This window comes from Schistocerca nitens, chromosome 1, assembly GCF_023898315.1.
Source record: "Schistocerca nitens isolate TAMUIC-IGC-003100 chromosome 1, iqSchNite1.1, whole genome shotgun sequence".
NCBI lineage: Eukaryota > Metazoa > Arthropoda > Insecta > Orthoptera > Acrididae > Schistocerca > Schistocerca nitens.
The window spans coordinates 395,420,976-395,445,402 of NC_064614.1; the positions used below are offsets into that span (position 1 = coordinate 395,420,976).

Here is a 24,427-nt window from a genome sequence, read left to right on the forward strand (position 1 = left end):
ATGAATGATATACTGTAATATGTGAAAAATAAAAGCTGGGAGATGCAAACATGGAAATGAACAGCTTACCTCCTTCCTTTGTTTTTATTTTCATTCCTTCACTGTAAACACCAACACCCATATTGTTATAAGCAGCTATTTGAACAATGTAGTCTTTCCATGTGATCAGTTCTTGTATTAAGTAACTCCTCTGAGCCTTGAAAAGAAAAGAAATTGAAAATTTCTATGGACTGTCTTTTTTCTTAATTTCACAATGCATAACACAGCTCACTCTCCCACACAAAAACATATTTAGTCTTTAACTTGGTAAATGTGATAACCCAAAAACTTATTTCAGAATTTTCTGAAGACCAGTGCACAAATTCAAAATCCAAGCAACAGAAAGTTGTCATGAAAAAGTAAGGAGAAACCAATTGAGCAAATTATAAGGAATATACAGCAGAATATTATGAATAGCGGTAAGTTCATTATTGTTTTAAGAAGACACCAGAGAGGACTCATTGACAGAGAGAGTGTTTTCAAATTTGGCCCAAACTGTCTAACCTGTCTATCCACTCTATTCAAATTATGGGTTTATTACTTTAATAATAATGTAAATAGTTCTTATTTTAGTGTTTGAAGTGATATATAGTAGTTGCCAATACCATCATAAGAAGAACGATTTACAATATAGGTACAAAAACATTTACAAGAGAAATAGAAGAACAATAATATGACTTTTGTAATAAATAACGTGGTTGTTAAATAAGTCATGAAATAAGATGAAACCCGTGCAAAATAAACAAGCAGGAATAAAAATGTAATCATAAGATCGAACGCAGAAGATGGTAAAAGTGAAGAAAATGGCTTGAGGAACAGAGGAAGGCATCAGTGCATGCTGATGACATGTGACACAAAAATACTCTGTTTCTAAAGTGCATTGTGGAAGGAGTGTAGCTAAGCCATAAATAGAAGTGTTAAATGATCAACAGGCACATAAACAAGACTTGCTTTTGAACAATATCCCTCCTTAGAACTAAGAAACTACACACACACACACACACACACACACACACACACACACATACACACAAAATTGTGGAAAGTATTTGTCACAGATGGTTGCCATTATCTGCATTATACTGAAATAACTATACAAATTACTAATTTAATCATCAGTCATTATCACACTCTTACCTCATTTGTAATATTTTTGTACGTCCAAGGACTTTCATTGTAACCATACAACCTGTAACGTATAACATATCCCAAAATTTGTCCATTCCTATGGTCTTCTAATGGTGGTTGCCATTGCGTTATGATCTCAGATGGTGATCTTGCTGTACCAACAAATCCTACTGGAGGACCTGATGGAGCTGTGAATATTAAAACAAATAAATGTGATCTCCAAGTAAAAATGAATTTTCTCTCTCTGTGGGAGTAAGGATCCCTGCTCTAAGGTTGTCACTGTTAACACCATTTTTCTTTAGAGATAATGTTAAATACATGTCTTGATGGAGATTTTACAGCAGTTGTATCATTTTTCATACAAACAACTGGGTGGTTCTTTGTACAACAAAAGGTATTAAAAAAGTTTTGGCCATAAGAGCATCCAGGAGGACAAGTCTCAACCTCCTCCACTGGATGCAGTAGAAGTGCAAGTCTGAGACTGCTTGTCACTGGGAGATCAGCAGCATTACCTCCATTAGCCAGTTTGCTGACTAAGTTATTCTTCAAGGCAATTTTCAGCAATAATGCTTAGAATAACCTCACATGAATTCCTGTCCAATGACATCTCCTTTAATTATGTGAATCACCCAGTGTATAGCTGGCATACTGAAATCCCCCCCCCCCCCTATTACTATAGCATAGGCAAGACATTCATGCAGAATAATCTGTAAGTTTCCTCTAAAACATTTTGCACTATATCTCCTGAAGCAGGTGTTCTGGTTACAACAATTGACTCGCCTTTGATGCTTATCTTCATTCACATTTATTTTCCATTTAGGATCTGTAATAAGCTCACTAGATACCTACAGGTTCCTTACAGCAATTAGTATGCTGTCATCATTGGTTCCAAGCCTTTCCTTGTGGTATATATACCAGTCAGAATTTAGTACTTCATTACTACTGCTCTCTGGTTTTAGCAAACTTCCTGTTCTTAATACTATGAGGATACAATTACTGTTAATAAGTGAGACTAACTTTGAGAGTTCACCATGGACCCGCCTGCTGGTAACTAACAACATATAAAACACATGGTGTGACAGTGGACAGTTGTTTTCAATCAGTCCTGAGGCTGCAAATGCATGAAATCCGCTTCAGTGGGCATTCCCTATTGGTGCTGTTCCCTACATGCATTTGTGGCCTCAGGACTAATGGGTAACGCCAAAGAAGTGACCATTAACAGCTGCCCATTGCACTGGACATGTGCACCACAGGAATAACATTTTCTCTTTCTTTCCTGAAAAGACATATGTTCCTCTCTGTATTTCATATGATACACCTCTCCAAATAAGGCACATAAACCAATCAATGGATTTATGGAGGAACTCCTCTAAAGTAATGCACCCCCCACCCCCCACCCCCAACCCTCCGAGCATGCCTAAGTGTAGTATGAGCTTGAACTACTATGGGGGAGGTGAGGTGGAGGGTGTGGCTCTACAATTATCACGATGATAACAGAAGTCCAGAAAACTGCATCTGAGATAGTCACAGACTTTTTTGTGTTTCTATCCTTCTGACGGATGGTTCTGAAGAACTTTGGCTGTTCACTTATGTAATAAAATGGAACACCTACAGCCGTCCTTTTGATGTTATTTATTATACGGCTACCAGTTTTGGTGATTCAATACACCATCTTCAGGCCTTCAACTCCATCAGTGGCCAACACTTATGAACTGATTTCCATAGACTGTAACAACAATGTTGTGTCTCCAGCCATCAAACCATCAACTACTAACTGCTGATGGCTGGAGACACAACACCACTGTTACAGTCTATGGAAACCAGTTCATAGATGTTGGCCACTGATGAAATCATGTATATGACTGGAATTAACCCCCTCAGTATCAGTTAAAACCTGAAGATGGTGTACTGAATCACAACAACTGGTAGCCATATAATAAATAGCATCGAAAGGATGGCTGTAGGTGTTCCATTTTATTACACAGTCACAGACTTGTCTGAGCCTCTGCTTTAACCCATCCAAATGACTCCAAGTACAAAGAGGACTTCAGTAGTTTCTGGGAATTATGCTACAGTTTATTTGCTGCACTTCCACCCCATATGTAAAGATTGTCATCATAAATTAATTCTACTTATAAAAGAATCAAGGAGGGCCTCTGAACCGTAGTAGCTGGCGTCATTCATGCACACATGAGCTAGGTCTTCATCATGTGTAACCAATGGCCACATACAGATAAACCTCCTTATCTACCAGATAAACATAAATAACTACTAAGAATGGGAACACAAATAGAAAAAACAAGCCTTGGAGTATTTTTAGGAACTGATAACTCAAGTTAAACTCTTCCACAAAAGCAAAAATGCAAGCTACCTCTGACAATCAATACACCACTACACACAAACATTTACAATTAAGGTAACTCAGTAAAGAGCTAAAATTTCTATAATATTTTGATCAGCAATGAATTCCAATACATAGAAGAACATTAATTATCCAAATCAGAATGTTAATAACAGCAAACACAGAATTTTGCAGTGGATCTGCAATTTGTACCTCTGGCATGTTGTATTAATGACAGAAACAGCCATGTATAAATATATCTAAAGATGGGTGAAAATAATTAACATGTGATATTTTCCAAAAAAAGTTCCCATATATAATTGATACCAGCATTAATAACATCTGTTAAATTTATTAAAAAGAAAACCTCACTTGAGAATACCCTAATAAGGGCTGTAATACAGAAAGAAACAAAAACATCTTTTGAATAAACTGTTGGACTTTAATTACATTTTTGTTTATTATACTGTATGGCATTTGAAGGCAATAATGAAGCTTACAAAGTAAGCTTTCATTTATTACTTAACTCAACTGTTTTATACTTTCAATCCCAAAAGAAGAACAGTTTTTATTAATATGGATTTATTGTGTAGTGGCAACCAAATTGAAGAAAGTGGATTACCTTCTTGAGGAAGATGTACTACATTGCTCGGTTCTGATGGTGAACCTTCTCCAACACTGTTAACTGCACTAACTCTGAACTGGTACGAACTTGCTGCCTTGAGGTTTGTTAGAAGTATCCAGCGTTGTTGTGCTGAGACATTGCTTAATTCAGTCACCCAGTTGAGAAGGGGATCTGCAATCAAATCTGAAACATCAGTCAGTATTTCATCAAGGAATGCTCTTTGCCATAATAAAGAATTATTTGAAAATGTAAATGCCAGCAATCGATAAATATAGCAAGTAAATGATAATTGTGCTGACCTATGTCTGATACTTCTCTCTTCTGTACAATGAATTTGAGAGTCGGGCTATTTCCATCAAATCCTGGTGACCAGCTAACATTTACTGCTCTCTGTGTATTTGTATCCAATCTCACGGCTTTCACATTTACTGGGGCAAATGGCAATTCTATGACACTCAGATGCGCAGATCGAGTGTCATTACCACCTGGAGATGTAACTGCACAAGTATAATCACCAACATCTGCAGCTCTCACTGCCTGTATCTCCAGCATACCATCATCTTGCACTGATATTCTTTGACTGTTGCCCAAAACAATTTTCCTGTAATTAATTAATACATTTTAATTAGGAATATCTTAATGTTTTACATAAAACATCCTAGTGCTTTACAGTTCTCATTTTAAAATGATGAGCAATATTTCAACAAAACACAAAACATATATATGCAATGAATTAAGAAGCCACAGAGGAGGGGCGGGTAGGGGGAGGGGTCATATAGGAAAAATGAAAATTGCTGAGCAATAAAGCAAGCTTCAAAAAGATAGAAAAATTGTAACTATTAAAATTACTTATACTATTAAATGTACTAAAAAAAACACAAAAACTTACTCTTTATTACGATACCATGTTACATTGAATGGCACTGATGGATCACTCGAAACTTTGCACTGCAGTGTTGCTGTGAGGCCAAGTAAGACTTTTGTGTCTACCGGAGGCTGGATTATTTGTGTCCGAACTGGAATTAAATTCTTCAGTATTAAAAATAAATTAATTTGTAAGAGAACATTAGTTATTTTCAACATCTATTTTTCACTTTTATGAATGAGCTATATCTCAGACTCCACAGCTCAATGTCACTGTAGTCAACTAAGTGATGGATTACTCACACAAAAATGGAAAGCATTGTACTAATAGAACTAGTCTGATGCCAAATCTTAACAAAAGAAATTATCCTTTGGTATTTTTAACTAAATACATGTGCAATCCCACTAAGCACAATTCACCTGTCATTAACGTTTTCTACCTTATTAATAACACAGTCACCAGAAACAGTCTTCTGCTTTTTGCCTTATTTTAAACTTCCTATTTCTTAGTGGAGTTATACTAGTTCCCTTGACTGTCAGTCTATTAAATGACAAATTATTGTTCTACGCAATAACACCTGGAAATATTGAGCCATGACGGGGTTGCTGGCATTGCCTTCAAAATTCCTGGTGCCACTAGCTCGAACTGTCATGCGATGTCCCTCTGGTTTGAAAGCATTAAGGTCTTTGCTCGAGGCTGTTGATGGGGACGGGGTGTATTGTGGCATGGAGAGTTGGGGAGCGGTAACAGAGCATGTCCCTCTGGTTTGAAGCCATTAAGAGCTTTGCTCGAGGCTATTGATGGGGACAGAGTGTGTTGTGACAGTTGGGGAGCGGTAACAGAGTAAGGAAGACGGTGTGAGAGGTCCGCCAGGTGAGTGAGGTGAGCACTTCTGCAAGTGTCTTGGGCATGTGATCCGGCAAGTAGTTGCTGGGCATATTTGAATTCGTAGTTGACTTTGAGTACTGTCTTCATGAATAGCCTGGCCAGCCAGCTCTGGGACATGGCACACCAATGACAGAGTTGAAGCCAGTTTCGCTGTGCTGAATTCTGGGGCCCCTTTGGAAGCTACATCTTCGATTCGTGAACTTCACTTAAGTTTTGGATTTTGTGATCTTAACTGTTATTTTCTTCTTGATACCTACAGCTCTGTTGTGATCACTGTGATTTCTTAGCTGATCTAGTTCACCAACAGTTGCTTCCTTGAATTGTGGCTGTTGTTTGCTTTTCCCGAGTCGATACTGGCCTTGTTGTTTGTTAACAGGATATCTTGAACTGTGCGAGCTGATGGTGTTCCCTGAGCTGGAGCGATAACATGTTTCTTCTATGCTGTGGCCAAACCCCCCAACCACCTCCCCCTCCCCCACCCCATCCCCCACCGCCACCCTCCCATCGTCTCATAGTGCCTACATGGTTGGGTTTTAGCCGACCTGCCTGCTCAATGTCTTTGAACAGCCAGATCAGCACCATTCTCTTGTAATACGACTGGGTGCAGGTTTCAAGATACCTTCGGGCATTGCAGACATCACTGCTCTGTTAATTATATTGGCTTAGGAGGTGCCTGGGTCTCAAAATTTGCGGGGCTATGTAATTGGGCTTGGCAGCATAGTTTTCTTTTGGGCATTATGCTGTCGTTGTAGAGGCAATATCTTGTAGTGACACAGGTATACCGTTTGGCTAGTTATTGTTGCTTTCACGTAATTGACCTTTCTGTGTTCGTATTTTTTTTGCCAGTCTGTACCCAACAAAAAGGGCCTTGGAAGGCCGGTCCTCTCATTGTAACCTTTCTTGGTCTTCCTATTTGGTGTTGCAGATAAGCCTCCTGGTGCGCCTCTTGCGAGGAGGCAATTCAAACTCTTGGTTACTTAACTGAAGCAGTTATTCATGAAGGCCTACCTGTTTTCTATTTGGCAGTCTTACTTAAGTGAAGCTGTTATTAAATAAGGCCTGCCTGTTTTCTATTTGGTAATTTTACTTAACTGAAGCTCTTATTATTGAATGCCTACCTGTTTTCTACTTGATGATTTTACTTCACTGAAGCTGCTGTTAAAGAAGGTCTGCCTGTTTTCTATTTGGTGATTTCATTTAACTGAAGCTGTTATTAAAGCTGGCATGCCCATTTTGTATTTTGTAATTTCACTTAACTGAAGCTGTAATCATTGGAGGGCTGCTTGTTTTCTATTTGGTAATTTTACTTAACTGAAGCTGTTATCATTGAAAGCCTGCCTATATTCTATTTGGGAATTTCACTTAACTGAAGCTGTTATTGGAGGGCTGCTTGTTTTCTATTTGGTAATTTTACTTAACTGAAGCTGTTATCATTGAAAGCCTGCCTATATTCTATTTGGGAATTTCACTTAACTGAAGCTGTTATTGGAGGCCTGCCTGTTTTCTATTTGGTAATTTTACTTAAGTGAAGCTGTTATTAAAGAAGGCCTGCCTGTTTTCTATTTGGTAATCTTACTTAAATGAAGCTGTTATTATTGAGGTCTGCCTGTTCACTTTTAATTAAATTAATTTGGGTTAGCTGACTCTTGATAATCAAGGTCATCTTGTTTTATTGCCCTACTATTCGGATCTGATATATTACTCAATCTGTGTTGCAATTAACTGAAATTGTGTTTGACAATGGCCTACCTGTGTCAGAGGTATTTAAGTCAATAAGGTAGCAACAGGAAATGATACATGATGGTACATGGGCATTACATCCCTTTAGCCATAATTGTAAGTTACAACTGGCAGCAGAGTTCAGTTGCATTTCATCAGTGACAGGGAGTGGGGGGTTAGAATTGTCTGTCCTTTCTCCGGTCATTTGTCATTTCCTTAGTGAAAAGGATCCCTTCGGTTTGTCGAGCATTGTTTTAATTTATTCCGTTGTTTGCAGGAAGCTAACTTACTACAGATCCAAGGAGCTGGCTGGAATCACACATCTAAAGAGGGTGCACTTGCAGTATGAACATAGAATTCAAGAGTTTAGCACTGAGGGTAGCTTTCCAAAGCAGGCGAACAGGTTCTGCACACCATTGGGCAACCCGCTCTGCATTTCGGCGAGCACCATTGGGGAGGTAGGTGTTTCTCTCAATAAGATTTCCATGGCATTGGATGAGCTGCAGCAGAACTAGTCCTTTCTGCAGGACGGTCAACCTACTGTTAGTCAAGTTGGTAGAATTCAGGCCCACCTAGCACATTTTGGCAATCATTTGAGGGACATTACCTCCTTGCAACTTCACTTCTCAACTCTCCACACCACAACACACCACGGCCCCATCAATTACCTCGAGCAATGATCTTAGTGGCCTCAAACAGGAGGGATATTGCATGACAGACCAAGCTATCGGCACCAAAAATTGGAATGGCAACGCCAGCAACCGGGCCACAGCTCAACCTCCCCCCCTCCTCCCATTAAACCAATACTCTCTGGTCCAGCCTACAGAAGAAGAAGAAGAAGAAGAAGAAGAAGGGGAAGGTTGAAACTTCCTGGCAGATTAAAGCTATGTGCTGGACTGAGACTCGAACTCGGGACCTTGCCTTTCGCGGGCAAGTGCTCTACCGTCTGAGCTACCCAAGCACGACTCATGTCCCGTCCTCACAGCTTTAATTCTGCCAGTACCTCATCTCCTACCTTCCAAACTTCACAGAAGCTCTTCTGCGAACCTTGCAGAACTAGCACTCCTGGAAGAAAGGATATTGTGGAGACATGGCTTAGCCACAGCCTTGGGGATGTTTCTAGAATGAAATTTTCACTCTACAGCGGAGTTTGAGTCTCGGTCCGGCACATAGTTTTAATCTGCCAGGAAGTTTCATATCAGTGTACACTCCGCTGTAGAGTGAAAATTTTCATTCAAGGGGAAGATTGATTAAGGTGCGCCCTGAGGACCTTACCGCTGCTCAGATGCCTGCCTAGTAAGTTAACCAGACACAAAATTTTGATGACAGAGCAAGAGCCCAAGAAACGAGAAGTGAACTTCACAAAAACCGAAGAGTCTAAACATGTCACTGGTTTCTGCACTGAATGGAACCTTTATGAGTTCAATCAGGTGCCATTCGGCTTGTCCACTCGGGCATCAGTTTTTTCTCATTTGTTAGATCATATCCTGGGTGACAAGAAATTTTCTTGTGCCTTTAATTACCTTGATGATGTCATTTATAATCAGTCTTTTGAGAATCATATTCCCCATCTTCGGGAGGTCCTCTCCCCACTTCGGGATGCAGGGTTGACCGTTAAGACATCCAAGATTACACTTGCTAGAAAACAGGTGTCCCTTCTGGGCCATTTTATTTCTGGGGATCGCATTAGGATTGACCAGGAATGAACTAAGGTGTGGAAGAAATTTCCTCAGCCTCGAAATAGGAAGGAGATAGCAAGATTTATTGTGGTGGTGAATTATTTTCGCCGTTTTGTCCCTGATTTTGCACAGATGCTGCTCCCCTGAATAAACTAGATAGGAAGGGGAGAAATTTGTCTGCCGTGAGAGCCAACAGGTGGCTTCTGAAGCTGTCAAGACTGCTATCAGCAACCTACTGGTGATAGCTGTCCCAGGTTTCAGCAAAAGATTTATCGTTAAAATTGATGCTTCACATGCCGATATTGCTGCAGTGTTATTGCAGCAGGATCAAGGTATAAGACACCCATTACCTTTTGTGTCTAGAAGGTTGTCTGGTCCAGAGATGAATTACTCTGTTTATGAGTGTGTGGCACTAGCTGTGCTTTTCGCCTTGGAGAAGTTTCAGTTCTATCTTGAGTACAGGAAGTTTGATCTCGAGACAGACAATCAGACACTACGCTGGGTGTTGGTTTGACCCATGAAAACTGATAGGATTACCAGTTGGGCAGTCTGCATCTCTGTGTTTCATTTCAAGGTGCGACACATAAAAGAATCTGACAACTAGGTCGCCAACACCCTCAGTTGCATGTTTCAAGAGGAGGGGCCTGTCGAGAATAAGGGCATTAGCGAGTCTCACCTGGTTGTGTGTATGATTTTAGCTAAAGTTCCCCAGTTATTTGTGGACCTTAAAACCAAACAGGATCAAGGTTCATTGTGAGATCCACTACGAAAGCAACTCTTATCCAGTGGAGAAGTTAGCGACTACTCCTTCAGGAATGGCATTGTATGTAAGCACATTAATGAAGGTGGGCTTTAAAATTTGTTTGTCTCATGATCTGGGCCTCACATTTCCATTATTGTCTCTAGTGGGAGGACATCTGGCCCTCTATAAGACTTGGTCAAGATTAAGGCTCACCTCACTTGGCCACATTGTATAAGGATATCAGGTGATAAGTAAGTGAGTGTGAACCGTGTAAGAAGAGTAAACCCAGTAATAGTTCTCTGAGGGGGTTGTTACAATTCAAGCACGAAGAGAACCCTATGGACAAACTCTTTATCGCTTATGTAGAATCTTCCTCGTGAACCGTGTAAGAAGGCTAAACCCAGTAATAGTTCTCTGAGGGGGTTGTTACAATTCAAGCATGAAGAGAACCCTATGGACAAACTCTTTATTGCTTATGTAGAATCTTCCTCGCAACAAGAGGGGGAACCGATATATTCTGGTGGTTGTTGATGCGTTTTCCAGATTTTTATGGTTAATCCCTAAGTCGTGGGGTCATGGCGGCCATTAGCGTTGCACACCTGACCAACATGTTCAGCTGGTTTGGAGCCCCTAAGGCTCTTGTTAGTGATAATGCTCTAGCATTTGTTTCTGAACAGTTTAAGCAGTTTTGCTTTTGTAACGCTGTTAAGAAGCTAACCACCATGCCATATTATCCCCAGGCATCTTGTGCCAACAGCATGAATTGCAACCTTTAGTTAGCTTTGATCATTTACCATCATAAGCCTCCTATTTAACTGGGATACCACCTCGCCTTGGCTCAATTTTGCATTTAACATCGCATAGCATGAAGCATCCAAGGCAGTTCCTGCCGCTCTCTTGTTTATGTCTCCCATTAATTCCCCTTTATCCAACTTGTGGGATATCAATGACCTTCTGCCTTTGTCCGTAACTCCTGAAGATCTTAGGGAAAATTGGGAACAGGCCAGGAATAACATAGATTAGCCCACCGCCACGAGGCATGGAGACATAATAGGAATAGTGGTTCATTTCAGGGCAAGGTAGGAGACGAGGTTTTCATTAAGAACTGTGCCTCTGGTTTAAGGCCACTAACATCTTTGCTTGAGGTCACTGATGGGCATGAGGTGTGTTGTGGCATGGCGAGTTGGGAACTGAAGTTGCAAGGATGTGATGTCCCTCAATCGATTCCCCAAATGTTCGAGGTGGATCCGAATTCTATCAACTTGCCTACCAGTAGGGTGCCTGTCCTGCAGAAACGACACGTTCCACTGCACCTCATCCAACACCGCGGAAATATTATTGAGAGAAACACCTAGCTCCCCAATGGTGCTCACCGAAATGCAGAGCGGGATGCCCAATGCCGTGCACAACCTGGCCACCTGCTCTGGAATGCTACTCACAGTGCTAAGCACTTGAATTCTATGTTCATACTGCAAGCGCTCCTTCTTTAGATGTCTGATTCCGGGGCAGCCCCTTGAAACCATAGCAAGCCAGCTCCCTGCGAACAATGGAATAAATTAATACAATGCTCAACAGACCATAAGGGATCCTTACACACTACGGAAATGATCACAGGAAATGACAAACGACCAGACATTCTACCCCCCACCCGGCCAACAGAACGGAACCACGCTCTGCTACCGCTCCCAAACTCTCCATGCCAAAACACACCCAGTGCCCATGAACAGCCTTGAGCAAAGATGTTAGTGGCCTCAAACCAGAGGGACATCACATGACAGATTGAGCTAGTGGCACCAGGAATTCAAAAGGCGACACTAGCAACCCCGCCACAGCTTAATATTATTCCAAAATGAGGATTTATTTTAAGTAGAGTGTGAAATTAATTCATATTTATGTAACAGTGCCATAGAACAAATCAAATGAAACCACTGGGAACACATCTTAAAAAAGGATGACACATCAGTTAAGGTTTCTTACCTAGGACAGAAAGGAATGCAGATCCCTCCACTATGCCTCCTTCATTCGCCCTCCTACAAGTATACTTCCCAGCATCATTCTCTCTAACAGCAGCTATCAACAGATCGCCATACTCCAGGACCTGAATCCTGCCTGAAGCTTCCACAAGCTTATTATCTGCAAAATCACAAATATCATAGAATCTTAAATAATTCCCACTAGAAGTTAATTCACAGTCATGCAGCTAGGCCCTCACAATCAAGATCTATTGACGGTAACATTGTACTAATCTAAAAACTAAAACTGCTTACTAGTTATGAGCAAACTTGCAATGAGCATAAAACTATAAATCTGCTTACCCTGATAAAACCAGGTAATATTTGGTGTTGGAGCTCCAACAGCTCTGCAAGCTATTGTTGCATCCTTCCCATCTAAAACAGTAACATTCTGAGGTGGGACTTCTAACACCGGTTCAGATGCTGGGAACAAAAAGTTCAGATGTTGAGAAAAGCAAAAGTTTTTAATATAAAGAAGAATAATACTTGATAATAATCAATGCATTAAGGCAAAACTAACTTATGCAAAACACAAACATATTAAGCCATATTCTGTACAATGTGTATAAATATTGACTAATTATGCAACTAATAACTATAAACTGAAATGTGTCAGATCGGGTACTTTTAAATAACTCATGGTTTGCTATTATAGTGACTTTCTGTTTACTGTAGTGAACAGTAATGTCTTTTTTATAATTATTAGAGGCATTTCTAAGACATACTGGTCGACATAAAAAACTTGAAGACATTTTATATTATTAACACTGCTTTTGAGTAAACAAACCATTACACATACTCAATAATGTTTCTTTATTAGGAGAAATACTTTTTCTTAAATTGAGTACGTCGTAATAATGAAAAATGCACATGCAGCAATACAGATGCCACAAGCAAACAGATTTTTCTCAGTGTTTGCACTGTGTCTCCCACCCCCATTATTAAATTACATATTAAATCTGTTGTCACGAATTTCTTTCTCGGTGACATCACGATACTGTTATATAGGAACGGTGGTTGTCGAAAGGCAAATAGGTCATCAAAAGAGCTATGAGAATACTTACGTTTGGTCAAGCTTACTCAAAGGACGAACTGAGTTAGTCAAGATAAGCATATGTAAAATACTTGTCTTTTAAGCTGAAAGACATTATACAATGTGGTGTAGGGAAATATATGCCGTGTAAAGCAGTAAAAGATAGCAAAGATCCATCTTAGTTTCAGGGTACTTTTTGGAAAATGTAGAAACAGAGATTACTCTGTTCTCACTACAAAAGAGACTGCAGGGAAACTGTCACAGAAAAGTTAACAGCATCCTGTGCATATGTAAGAACAACAATCTACAAAACCAACAATCATTTTCACAGACAGGTCCTGGGAGTGAACATCAGAAAATCCTTGAAAGTCCTGATCATACATAAAGTCAATAAACCAATCCAAATCTTCCATTCAACCTCTCGTGGATTTGTCTGGTGTTGAAACTAAAAACTGCATACAAAAAGCAGAGTGTGTGGACTATGAAAAAAGATACAAGAATTGGTTTTTACGAAAAGTGAAAAACACTGCACAGTTGTTGGAAATCTGTCAGAGGTATTGCAGAAATATCTTGGTCCTCACATAACAGTATAGCATCACACCCATTGTGTAAGAACTGCTAAACTCACAACAAGAAGAAATTTAGTGACAACCCACCTGAAGGTTCACCATCACCCGAATGTGAAACTGAAGAAGACAGCACAGGTGTTTATATTTCTGGGTGTGAAGTTGCTGATGCATTGAATGTTAGCATTTTTGCTGTAGCCCCTACTACAGCCCCCTTAAACGTCCGGGGTAGTTAAGGAGTACAAGAAGAAAACAGTATGTAAAAAGAAAAGTGGAAGAAATTGAAACAAGTTTTACACAAGCAACATCTCCAAAACTTTGTAAATTGCATAATGTAGATGCATTTGGCGCAGAACCTGAAGATAGTGACATGTGCACAAAATGTGATGTGTGGCTTCAAAACCTAAGTACTGCTATCTCAACAGTCACCTATACTGAGAACGTACAGTTACTGACACTGATACTACGTAGCTACTCTAAGCAGCAGATACAGAAATACATACACACTTCTCACACAATTTGATTTCAAAAGCTCATAAAATAAAGAATGAAAAAGGTATTTGGGCATGCCCAGATTCTTACTGTGGGCATCCATTGCAAGATGATATGCTTACTGTTTCTCTGGAATATTACCTAACTGACGTCAAAGATTGCAGCAGGTAAAGTCCTAACCAGACTGATGTTATCTCTGTTAGTGAAATTGGTAAAAAGCTAAAAAGATATATGACACAACCAATAAGAGAAGCATATCTCCTAATGAAAAAAAAAGAACCTGAATTTAAAAATTGGTGTCTCAAAATTCTACTCCGTGCAACCAAAATGAGTAAAATGCCAGCCAGTGAGGGAAGTATGCACATGTACAAATGGCGTTCAAAAAGTTTTCCACAGCCGTCTCTAATCTTTTTATTTTTATCAGGAGGAGAATGAAATTTTTTGTGAACATACTTGGAATATTTTGCTGTAAGTTGGTGTATAAAAGTGTTTTCTTTTATTTACAGATGAGCCATAATGGACAGTGAAGTAGATGTCAGGTTGCGACAACGGTCGGTGATGGAGTTCATCTTCAAGACCAGCTATGACTCTGCCACATCGATTCACAGGAAGTTGCTCCCTGTTTGTGGGGAGGACACAGTGTATCACAGCAGTATCCAGCAGTGGTTGCAGAGGTTTAAAAAGGTGATTTCTCTCTACCGGACAATCCACGATGCGGTAAACCATTGACGGCAGTGACTGATGTGAAAAAGGAGACCATTGGTCAAATCAACCATAATGACAGATGTGTGACAACATGACAGCTTGCTGAAATGACTCATTTGTCATTGGGTAGTGTGGTATTGCTGGTAAAGTCACTAGGGTACAGAACAATCTGTGCATGTTGGGTGCCTAGATTACTGACAAGAGAAATGAAAACATTGAGGAAGAATGTGTGTGAGGATCTCATGAAGACCTTTACTGAAGAGTGGAAACAGTGTTTTGATGGCATCATTACACAGGATGAAACATGGTTGTTTTTTTCTGAACCTGAGAGCAAAACCCAATCCACGGAGTTGCGTCATCTGGGTTGTCCTCAGAAGAAGAAAGCAAGACTTTCATGAACAGCAGGCTGAAAAGTGATGGCCTCCTTCTTCTGGGATCAGTGTGGTGTCATTTTCATTCCACCTGGCTCCGCAACTAACCAGGACCATTACTGTTTGTCACTGGACAAGCTGCAACATGCCATCAAGACCAACAGACCACAGCTTCAGGGTCAGCTCATCAGACTACACCATGACAATGCCAAATCCCATAAAGCTCTTATGACGCAGGAGAAAATCAGGAAAATGGGTTGGAAAATTGTTCCTCATCCTCCCTAGAGTCCGGATTTGGCTCTGTCTGATTTTTACCTCTTTGTTCATCTGAAGGCCCACCTGCACTGTAAAACATTTGATAGTGAGAAGGACCTTATTGCCTGTGCCAAGCAATGGTGTAAAAGTCAAAATGTGTCACAGCTGATGGAGGCTACACTGAGTAGGCTCAATGTATAGCTAAATGTTCCAAGTATGTTCACAAAAAATTTCATTCTCCTCCTGCAAAAAATAAAAAAATTAGAGACGACTGTGCAAAACTATTTGAACGCCCTTTGTATTTACTGCACTAATTTGAAACTTGTTTGTTTCACCATAAGCAGTGTCACAGGAAAGAAGTACACAGAAATTGACTTGATGCTTTTATGCATATGTCAAGAGCTGGTGCAATATGTCGTGGTGATGAAGTGATGACTGTTAAAGCATTACACTTTCAGGATACTGACAATGATGTTACATACGCATAGTGAGAGGGAGGAGGATTGGGGAAGAAATCAGTAGAGCCAGAGAAGTTTGTTACAGAGGTTTGGCATTGAGTCATGAGAGGAATAGCTCACCATCATATTTGCAGTATTCAGAGACAGGCCTTAGCAGGAATAAGATCAGCTACATACCAGAATACTGACACATTAATTCAAACAATGGAAAATCCAGGCTGGAATGTAACAATATTATGGGAAGGAAAGTTGCTACTCACCATATAGCGAAGAAGCCGACTCACAGATAGGCACAACAAAAAGACTCTCACAATTATAGCTTTCGGCCATTAAGACCTTCGTCAACAACAGGCAGACATATGTGCATGCGCGCGCACACACACACACACACACACACACACACACACACACACACACACACGCACACACACACGCAAAAGTAACTCACACACATGAATGCAGTCTCAGGCAACTGAAACCACACTGACACTGTGAACAGCAGCATCAGTGCATGATGGGAGTGGCGTCTGGGTGGGGGTAAAGAGGAGGCTGCAGTGGGGACGGGGAGGGATAGTATGGTGGAGGTGATGGACAGCAAAGTGCTGCAGGTTAGACTGAGGGCAATGGAAAGGTGAGAGGGGGATGGGGGGGGAGGGAAGCAGCAGAAAAGGGGAGAAATAAAAAGACTGGGTGTAGTGGTGGAATGACAGCTGTGTAGTGCTGGAATTGGAAGGGGCTGGATGGGTGAGGACAGTGACTAACGAAAGTTGAGGTCAGGAGGGTTACAGGAATGTATTACGTATTGTACAGAAAGCTCCCACCTGCGCAGTTCAGAAAAGCTGGTGTTGGTGGGAAGGATCTATATGGCGCAGGCTGTGAAGTAGTCACTGAACAAAGGATATGAAGGATATATCCTTCATTTCAATCCTTCACATACTTCATTTCAATGAAGGATATATCCTTCATTCAATGACTAATTTACAGCCTGTGCCATATGGATCCTCCCACCAACTCCAGCTTTTCTGAATTGCACAGGTGGGAACTTCCCCTGCAATACATCCTACATTCCCATAACCCTCTTGGCCTCAGCTTCCATTAGTCACTGTCCTTGCCAATCCAGTCCCTTCCCTGTTCCCATTCCAGCACTACACAGCTGTCATTTGACCACCACACCCAGTCTTTTTATTTCTCCACTTTTCTGCTGCTTCTCCCTTCCCCCTCACCATCTCTACCCTGCCCACAGTCCAACCTGCAGCACTTTTCTGTCCACCACCCCCACCATACTATCCCTCCCTGTCCCCACTCCAGCCTCCTACTTACACCCACCCAGTCGTCTCTCCCATCATGCACTGGTGCTGCTGCTCACAGTGTCGTTTCAGTTGCCTGAGACTGCAGTCATGTGTGTGAGTTTCTTGTGTGTGTGTGTGTGTGTGTGTGTGTGTGTGTGTGTGTTGTTGACGGTCTTAATGTCCGAAAGCTATGATTGTGAGAGTCTCTTTGTTGTGCCTATCTGTGACTCAGCTTTATATGGTGAGTAGCAACTTTCCTTCCGATAATATTGTTACATTCCATCCTGGATTTTCCAATGTTTGAATTAATGTGTCAGTATTCTGGGATGTGGCTGACCTTATTCCTGCTAAGGCCTGTGCCTATCTGCAACTCACCTTCTCCGCTATATGGTGAGTAGTAACTTTCCTTCTCATAATATTGTGACACATTAATTCTTCATTTCGACTTTCCTGACAACTGGTTTGTTGTTTTGCACAACACAATTCAAAGTTACCACTGGTACACATCACAGGTATCAATATCCACATGTGTTGTTCACTTCCTTGGAACATCATACTGTTTTGCTATTGTCAGTGATAATTTCTTTCATGACAGTGCACATGCATGCTACACAGTCAGGATGATAACTGATGACATAGTATCTAGAGTCCATGCATTTCCTAACATGTGTATGTGACTGTTGGTGCAGCATCTCATTTTAAAAACCGTTTCCAGCTTTATCAGCTTGGTCAACACTGTAGTACACGAATTAAGACAAAAAAATTAATATTTTCAGCAACAGGTCATGGGAAAAATGTATTTGATGAGGTAGGAAGTCTCTGTAAACATCTTGCAACAAGATTTAATCTCCAGCACGAAACTACTGATGCTATAAGAGATGCTACTGGATTTGTGCACATCATATCAACATTAGTAACAAACATGAAACTCTTAATTCTAAATAAAAATACATTAACGGAATTCCGTTTAAAAAAGAGAGAAGAGTGGTCTGCTATGAAGCATGTGGTAGGAATTCAATGACACTACTGGGTTGCATCTCAGAGTGGCACATACATTCTACGATCGGATCTCCACGAAATGCAGCCTGTTACTGTGTGTAAAATGCAGAAACCACAGTATACATTAGAAGACTTTGTAGTGAGCCGTATAACCATCCCATTTATGACACCTTGGGACCCTGCTATGCTTTCCAATGGTCATCATCAAAAGATAAGTGTGCAGTTCCCATTACCCAAGTATTGCTATTGTTGGATCATCCTTGTCCATCTGTAAATTCAGCTCAGCTATACAAGTTCAATAAGAAGCAGAAAAAAAAAAGAAAAAAAATTAACTCTTTTCAACACTGCAGTGTTGATTGTTACACTGTAGGCAATTTTAATTCATGGAAAGTCATGATGAAGGAAAATCATTACAGAAGACAATAATAATTTGTGAAAAATATCATAAAAAGAAAAATGAGTATAAATATTCTATATATCTCATTTTTGTTTTAAATGCTTTTGAACAAAATTATGAATTGTTTTCCCACTCACTTATAATTTAGTAAGGTAATTATTTTGATTCAGAAATACCAGTTTTGAGTGTCACTTGCTTAAAATCAGAAATCCATTTAAATATTTAAGTGTCGTGATTTTTTTATCTTGAGAGTAGAGCTAGGTCTACCTAAGAAATATCTCACATTTTGTAGAGGCAAGTATTGCCCACTCTGAATGTACGTTCCCTAAGGACGATGAGCAACTAATGAACCATGAAATTATTAGAACATTTAGGGTGGAGGTCTTGGAGAAAATATCTAAATAACCAACAAATTTCAGATTCTTTCATCTTTATGTACAAATATTTTTACAGTTTAAGAATTTCATGCATTAATGTCACAACTGACAGTTACCAGCCCTTTCACCTTACATTATTCAGGACAGTTAACGTCCTGTGGCTATTCATATTTTCAAAACATAATTCTGACATTCGTAAAAAGTTACAAATTTTCATAGTTTATTTAAGAACAAATATTTCACACGTTCCGGAAATGTGCAGAATGTTAACCCAACGACAGCCAGAATAACAGAGTTTCAGCTCACTATGTTGTCATTATCATCAAGAGCCCCCTTTTAAATCTTCCATTGTACTATACTCCATTCAGGTGCGACACATAAATTCAAACATTATGGTGTTGGAATGCATAATATTGGATGGATGCACTGACTTCTAGATCTCTGAACACAATCCATTCACCAGTCAATGTTATTGTGACGGTGTAGTCTTTCACTGTATGCGTCTTCTCAGAGGTGCCTCTCTTGGAACAAGAGGATATTTGGTGAATGGACAGGCCTGCCTATTCCCAATCCCATCGAGGACATGTGGGATGTGTTGGGGAGATATGCTATGAGGGTTGTTTTTTAAGTAAGGGCCGTTCGCGCGTATAGTCCTGTAGTTCGCGCGGACGCCGCAACAAGCCACCGCGCCACTTGCCGGCATCCTTCTCGTTCACACTGATGCAAGTTGCAGCTCTGTAGCTGATGTGTATGCATCGCTGTGCTACTTTATAATGTTTACGATTATTGAATCGCCCGCCGCGTGTGAGATACGGTGAGTGATACATTTTTTGACCGCGAGAAGCCTATCAGCTTCAGAAATTCATCGTCAGTTAACAGAAGTTTATGGCTTGAATGCAATGAGTGAAGGTAAAGTGCGTCAATGGGTTAGAGAGTTTAAAAATGGCCGTCAAAACGTCCATGACGAAGAACGCTCAGGCCGGCCCTCTGTGATCACTGGTATCCCATATCACTCCCGAAAGCAAGCGACAATCGATGGAATGGCGACACACAACCTCACCTGTCAAGGTCAAAGCCAAACAGACGCTGTCAAAGCACAAGATTATGGCAACTGTGTTCTGGGACCGGCGCGGTGTTTTGCTAGTGGACTTTATGCCACGAGGAACGACAATCAACTCAGATGCCTACTGTGCAACTCTAAAGAAGCTCCCCAGAGCAATTCAAAACAAAAGGCGCGGCATGCTGACAAAAGGAGTTTTGCTCCTGCACGATAACGCTAGGCCTCACACCTCTCAAAAGACTCGGGATTTGATTGATTTTTTTGGCTGGGAAGTTTTGGACCATGCACCATACAGCCCCGACCTTGCTCCTAGCGATTTTCACCTTTTCCAGTTCCTGAAACACCATCTTGGCGGGCAGCGCTTCAATGACGACGATGAAGTGAAAGCGGCCATGAACTCTTGGCTGTCGGAGCAGGCGGCCGAATTCTTTGAAGAGGGAATTAAAAACTTAGTTGTACGGTATGACAAGTGCTTAAATAAACAAGGCAACTATGTAGAAAAATAGGTAAAAGTGTGTAGAATCAGAAAATAAAAGTTTTTTTACAAAAGTATTTGTATCTTTTTTTTTTTTAAAATAAAAACGGCCCTTACTTAAAAAACAACCCTCGTACTTCCACCAATGACCAGCTAGCAGTTATTGGCCAAACTGGTGGAGGAATGGACCACAAGAACTCCTTACCACCCTTGTGGCCAGCATCACACACACAATTAAGAACCATATTCCACCTTTCATAATGACCAGGGAACCATCGTGAATCGCAGTGACTTCAGTTACTGTTTGAATAAGAGTGTCATTTCTGTTCATTTCATTGCGTATTTCTTTCAATTACCTTCCGTACTACACTGTACAGTCCAAGTTTCATCAAGCTATGTTACATGGCAGTGAAACATCATGAAAAAGTTATTTTTGTCCCTAAGTTTTGTACACTAGCATACAAAAATTTACGAGTATCACCTATAATACAGCAAAATACTTGCTCCTCTGGCATTAGTATCTGCTGAGGACCTTATTTAATCATCTTGAAGCATTCGTGAAATATTACAGATGCTTACATTTAGTAAGGAAGTGTGCATACTGAGTAAATTACTTAATGTACAAATCATCACTAAAAACACAAACAATACTGGAAATAAAGGGGCAAAAGATATATAAAATTTAAAAAATTAGCCAAAACAGTATTTAACTAGCAAAAGAAGCAGTTTCCCATTACTGTGTACTGCATTTGTGGAAGCAATAAATACAGTGAAGTGCCAACATTATCAGTAGCAAAGAAGTGAAAAGTAAATCAGTAATAAAAATAACAAAAAAATATAACATACAACACTGCTACAGCCCCCCCCCCCAAAAAAAAACTCCCATATGATCTGTCACACATTAGGAATAAATGTAACTTACTGCATAAAAAGAGAAACTTAATTATAAAATACATAGCTAATCAGGATGGGTTTAATTTATCTGAAGCAAAATGTGCTGACGAAAGTGATAAAATAAATGACAGTCTCAGAAAAGATCATGTGTTATTATTCAAGTGGTCTGTCTCTGAACAGCACTACAATCCACAACCAAATTTCAAAGGAACACATATCACATGTAGGATCACGTGAACGTTTTGTATAACCAAGGTACGATAATTGCAAAGGCCAAGTTTGAGTGCTAGTTTATCCTAAAATTCTACTTTCAACAAATTGAGGGGAGGCAACAACTCATCTGCAGATTATTCTAGGGTGTTGCATAGATGTGTTCAATTTGCATGCTTTATTGTTATGACGTGGAATGGGTCACAGAATATTAACTTAATTTGGATTTCAAATATGGTGGCATGCTGAACATTTACAGAGAAGTTCACATAACAGAGAAAAATAATTTAATAACATAAGTAGGCAAGTAAAACTTTTGCATAAATAAACTATCAAGCTTCTAAACAAATATTCTTGTGTGGAATAGGTGAATTTTCCCAGAAGGAACTTCTTCAGTTGATTTTCATATTTAGCTTTGCTATCAGTCAAAAATTGAATATCATTGTGTAAGAGATCAAAAATTTTTGTTCTTCCCACATTGAGGTTAAGTCAATTCTCCTCCTAGCAATTTCCTTCCTAACGCTAATAGATTATTTACAACAAATTTCATGAGATAAAATGTGTAGACCTAATGTGACGCAGTGGTTACTTAACTCTTTATCTACAAGATGGTCAAGTGTGAGCACCACGCTGAGTTACTCCAAAATAACAGTTCCATGTGACATTACCAAATGGAAATAAGCAAATTATATTAACTCTATTATTTAGCTATCTCCAAGGTAAAAGTGCAAAATTGGTTGAATTCTGTTCTTTAGGAAGCTTTAAAAGTCTTTTCCCCCAATTTGAATTCTCATCAACATCTACAACCAAACATTTTGAAGATTGTTCTTTGCTTAAAACTCCCTCTCATGCTTTAAATTTATCACTTTTGTTGTGTCCTTTGATGTGTAGAATTGAATATGCCATGTTTTTTTTTTAAATTAAGAGAAATACCATTTGCAGAAATCTAGCCAATAATAGTTCTAAACACACCATTTGCAATTTCCTATGTTGCTGCATGTCTATTACGACTGATTATAATACTTACGTAAAATGCAAGAAGAATTACAATTTAGAAAAATATTTAGTACATCTGTTAATTTTAATATTTCTTGACAAAATTTTTAAAACTGGGTAAAATAGGTTTCATTTCTTGACATGAAACATCACATAAATTTATTGCATTCACAGTAATAAAGCTATACTTTTAGGAGGGGGGGGGGGGGGGGAGTTATGTGTTAAAAGCTTGTCGTGCTGCCCTATCCCTGAAAGATTGAGGCCAGTCTCGTATGTGTTAACTAATGGATATGCATTTATTTGTTTGGTATGATTATCTAACACATTATCAAACAGTGTGTACTGCTATTTTGACATAACCATGTTGGAAAATTAATTACTGAAACCAAATTGTATAGTCCAAATTGTGTTTACAGGACATTTTTCCTTTCAGAACACTTTAGAAAATCTACATTTAAATTACCACACATCGCTGGTTGCTTCCTTCTGTCTGACAGATAGTGCAGTAAAGAACCATGGTTCCTAACAAACAGGTGAAAGTTTCCCAGTGCAGATCTGTATACATTTAAAATTGTAAATGATGTATTTTTTCATCAGCTCACAAGCAGATGTTGTAATGTACTGATCTGTGCAAAATTTACTTATTTAATTTTTTTTTAGTTTGTGACATCTTTAAAAAAGGAAGCTGCTAATTTATAAACACTTACATTTAACTTCTCTATACCTGTGGTTACAAAGCATTCAGGCAGGATTTTTCATGTTACCTTTAATAATAATAACCTTGTATCTTAAACCCCTGATATTATGATAAAATAAGCTAATACTGCTCTTTTCAGTAATTTGTTACATATTTGTAGGAGTCTTCTGCCACAGTAATTTCCTTTAAACCTGCCCGACTGAAACATAGAAAGATACTTCTCTGACACTACTAATTACAAGGATTTGTGTGACTGTGGCCCACTGCATATTTTCTGCATGAACCTTGGCCAACTTATTGCTCACACTCTTACCCAGTTCTAGGTCATACCTAGTGTCTGCCACCTGCAGTAACAGGCACAGCACTAGTGTGAGACCTTATTTCAGTCAGTGTTTACAAAGGATTTCAGCAGTGTTTACCCCAACCTGATCATGGAGGTGTCAAATCTGCATCAATCCCAAATTTATATGAGCTGTTGCTGCACCTATTTCATCCATGTTTATCAAAGGTCCACTTACACTCGTCACCAAATTTCCTTCACAAAAGTCCTCACATAATGGCACTATGTTCCCCATCACCTGCTAAGACTGGCACTTGGTTTCAAAATACTTGGAACCTGGTAACCTGATCCTAATTTGTCCTGTAGCATCCCCTCCTATGACTTCTACCTAACGGCAAGACAATTTTTTCTTAGTTCCCTGCATTTCAGGCTTTGCTTAAGTTACATTTCTGTCATTCTGCTACCCTCTGCTTCCCACCACAACTACTTCAGGTAACAAGACAAACAAATTTTATCACATGTTATTTCAGAGTGACCATAGAACTGTTCACTTTTCAGCCCTTGTTTTCTGCCTTTGCCCACTTCTCACAGTCTTCAGTCTGTCTAACTCAAATTTCAGAAAATCTAATTCACATTTCAAAAAATGTGATTCAGCCTGAAGTGCACATATCTTTTCTATCAGCTCAGTAATTACCTTATCTCTTCTCCATGGCCTACAGTTCCACGGGATAAACTTAAAGAGTTGCCCTGCAGAATTCCACACTACAATTGCACCCCTGAAATATACACCCACAACTGTCACATGCCACTCACCTCTTTGAATACTCTATGTGCT

At 39.7% G+C, this 24,427-nt stretch overlaps 1 protein-coding gene across 1 annotated transcript in view; it reads right to left on the minus strand.

Annotated features, from left to right (window-relative positions):
* The window catches only part of LOC126249469 (protein sidekick), a 452,637-nt gene that overhangs the window by 97,898 nt on the left and 330,312 nt on the right, over positions 1 to 24,427 (minus strand). The window contains exons 9-15 of the mRNA XM_049951126.1: positions 12,342 to 12,461; positions 12,004 to 12,159; positions 5,023 to 5,149; positions 4,433 to 4,734; positions 4,131 to 4,316; positions 1,177 to 1,355; positions 70 to 196 (exon numbers count right to left, since the gene is read on the minus strand). Of these exons, the coding sequence (XP_049807083.1) occupies positions 70 to 196; positions 1,177 to 1,355; positions 4,131 to 4,316; positions 4,433 to 4,734; positions 5,023 to 5,149; positions 12,004 to 12,159; positions 12,342 to 12,461 (1,197 nt within the window). The remainder of the gene's footprint in view (positions 1 to 69; positions 197 to 1,176; positions 1,356 to 4,130; positions 4,317 to 4,432; positions 4,735 to 5,022; positions 5,150 to 12,003; positions 12,160 to 12,341; positions 12,462 to 24,427) is intronic.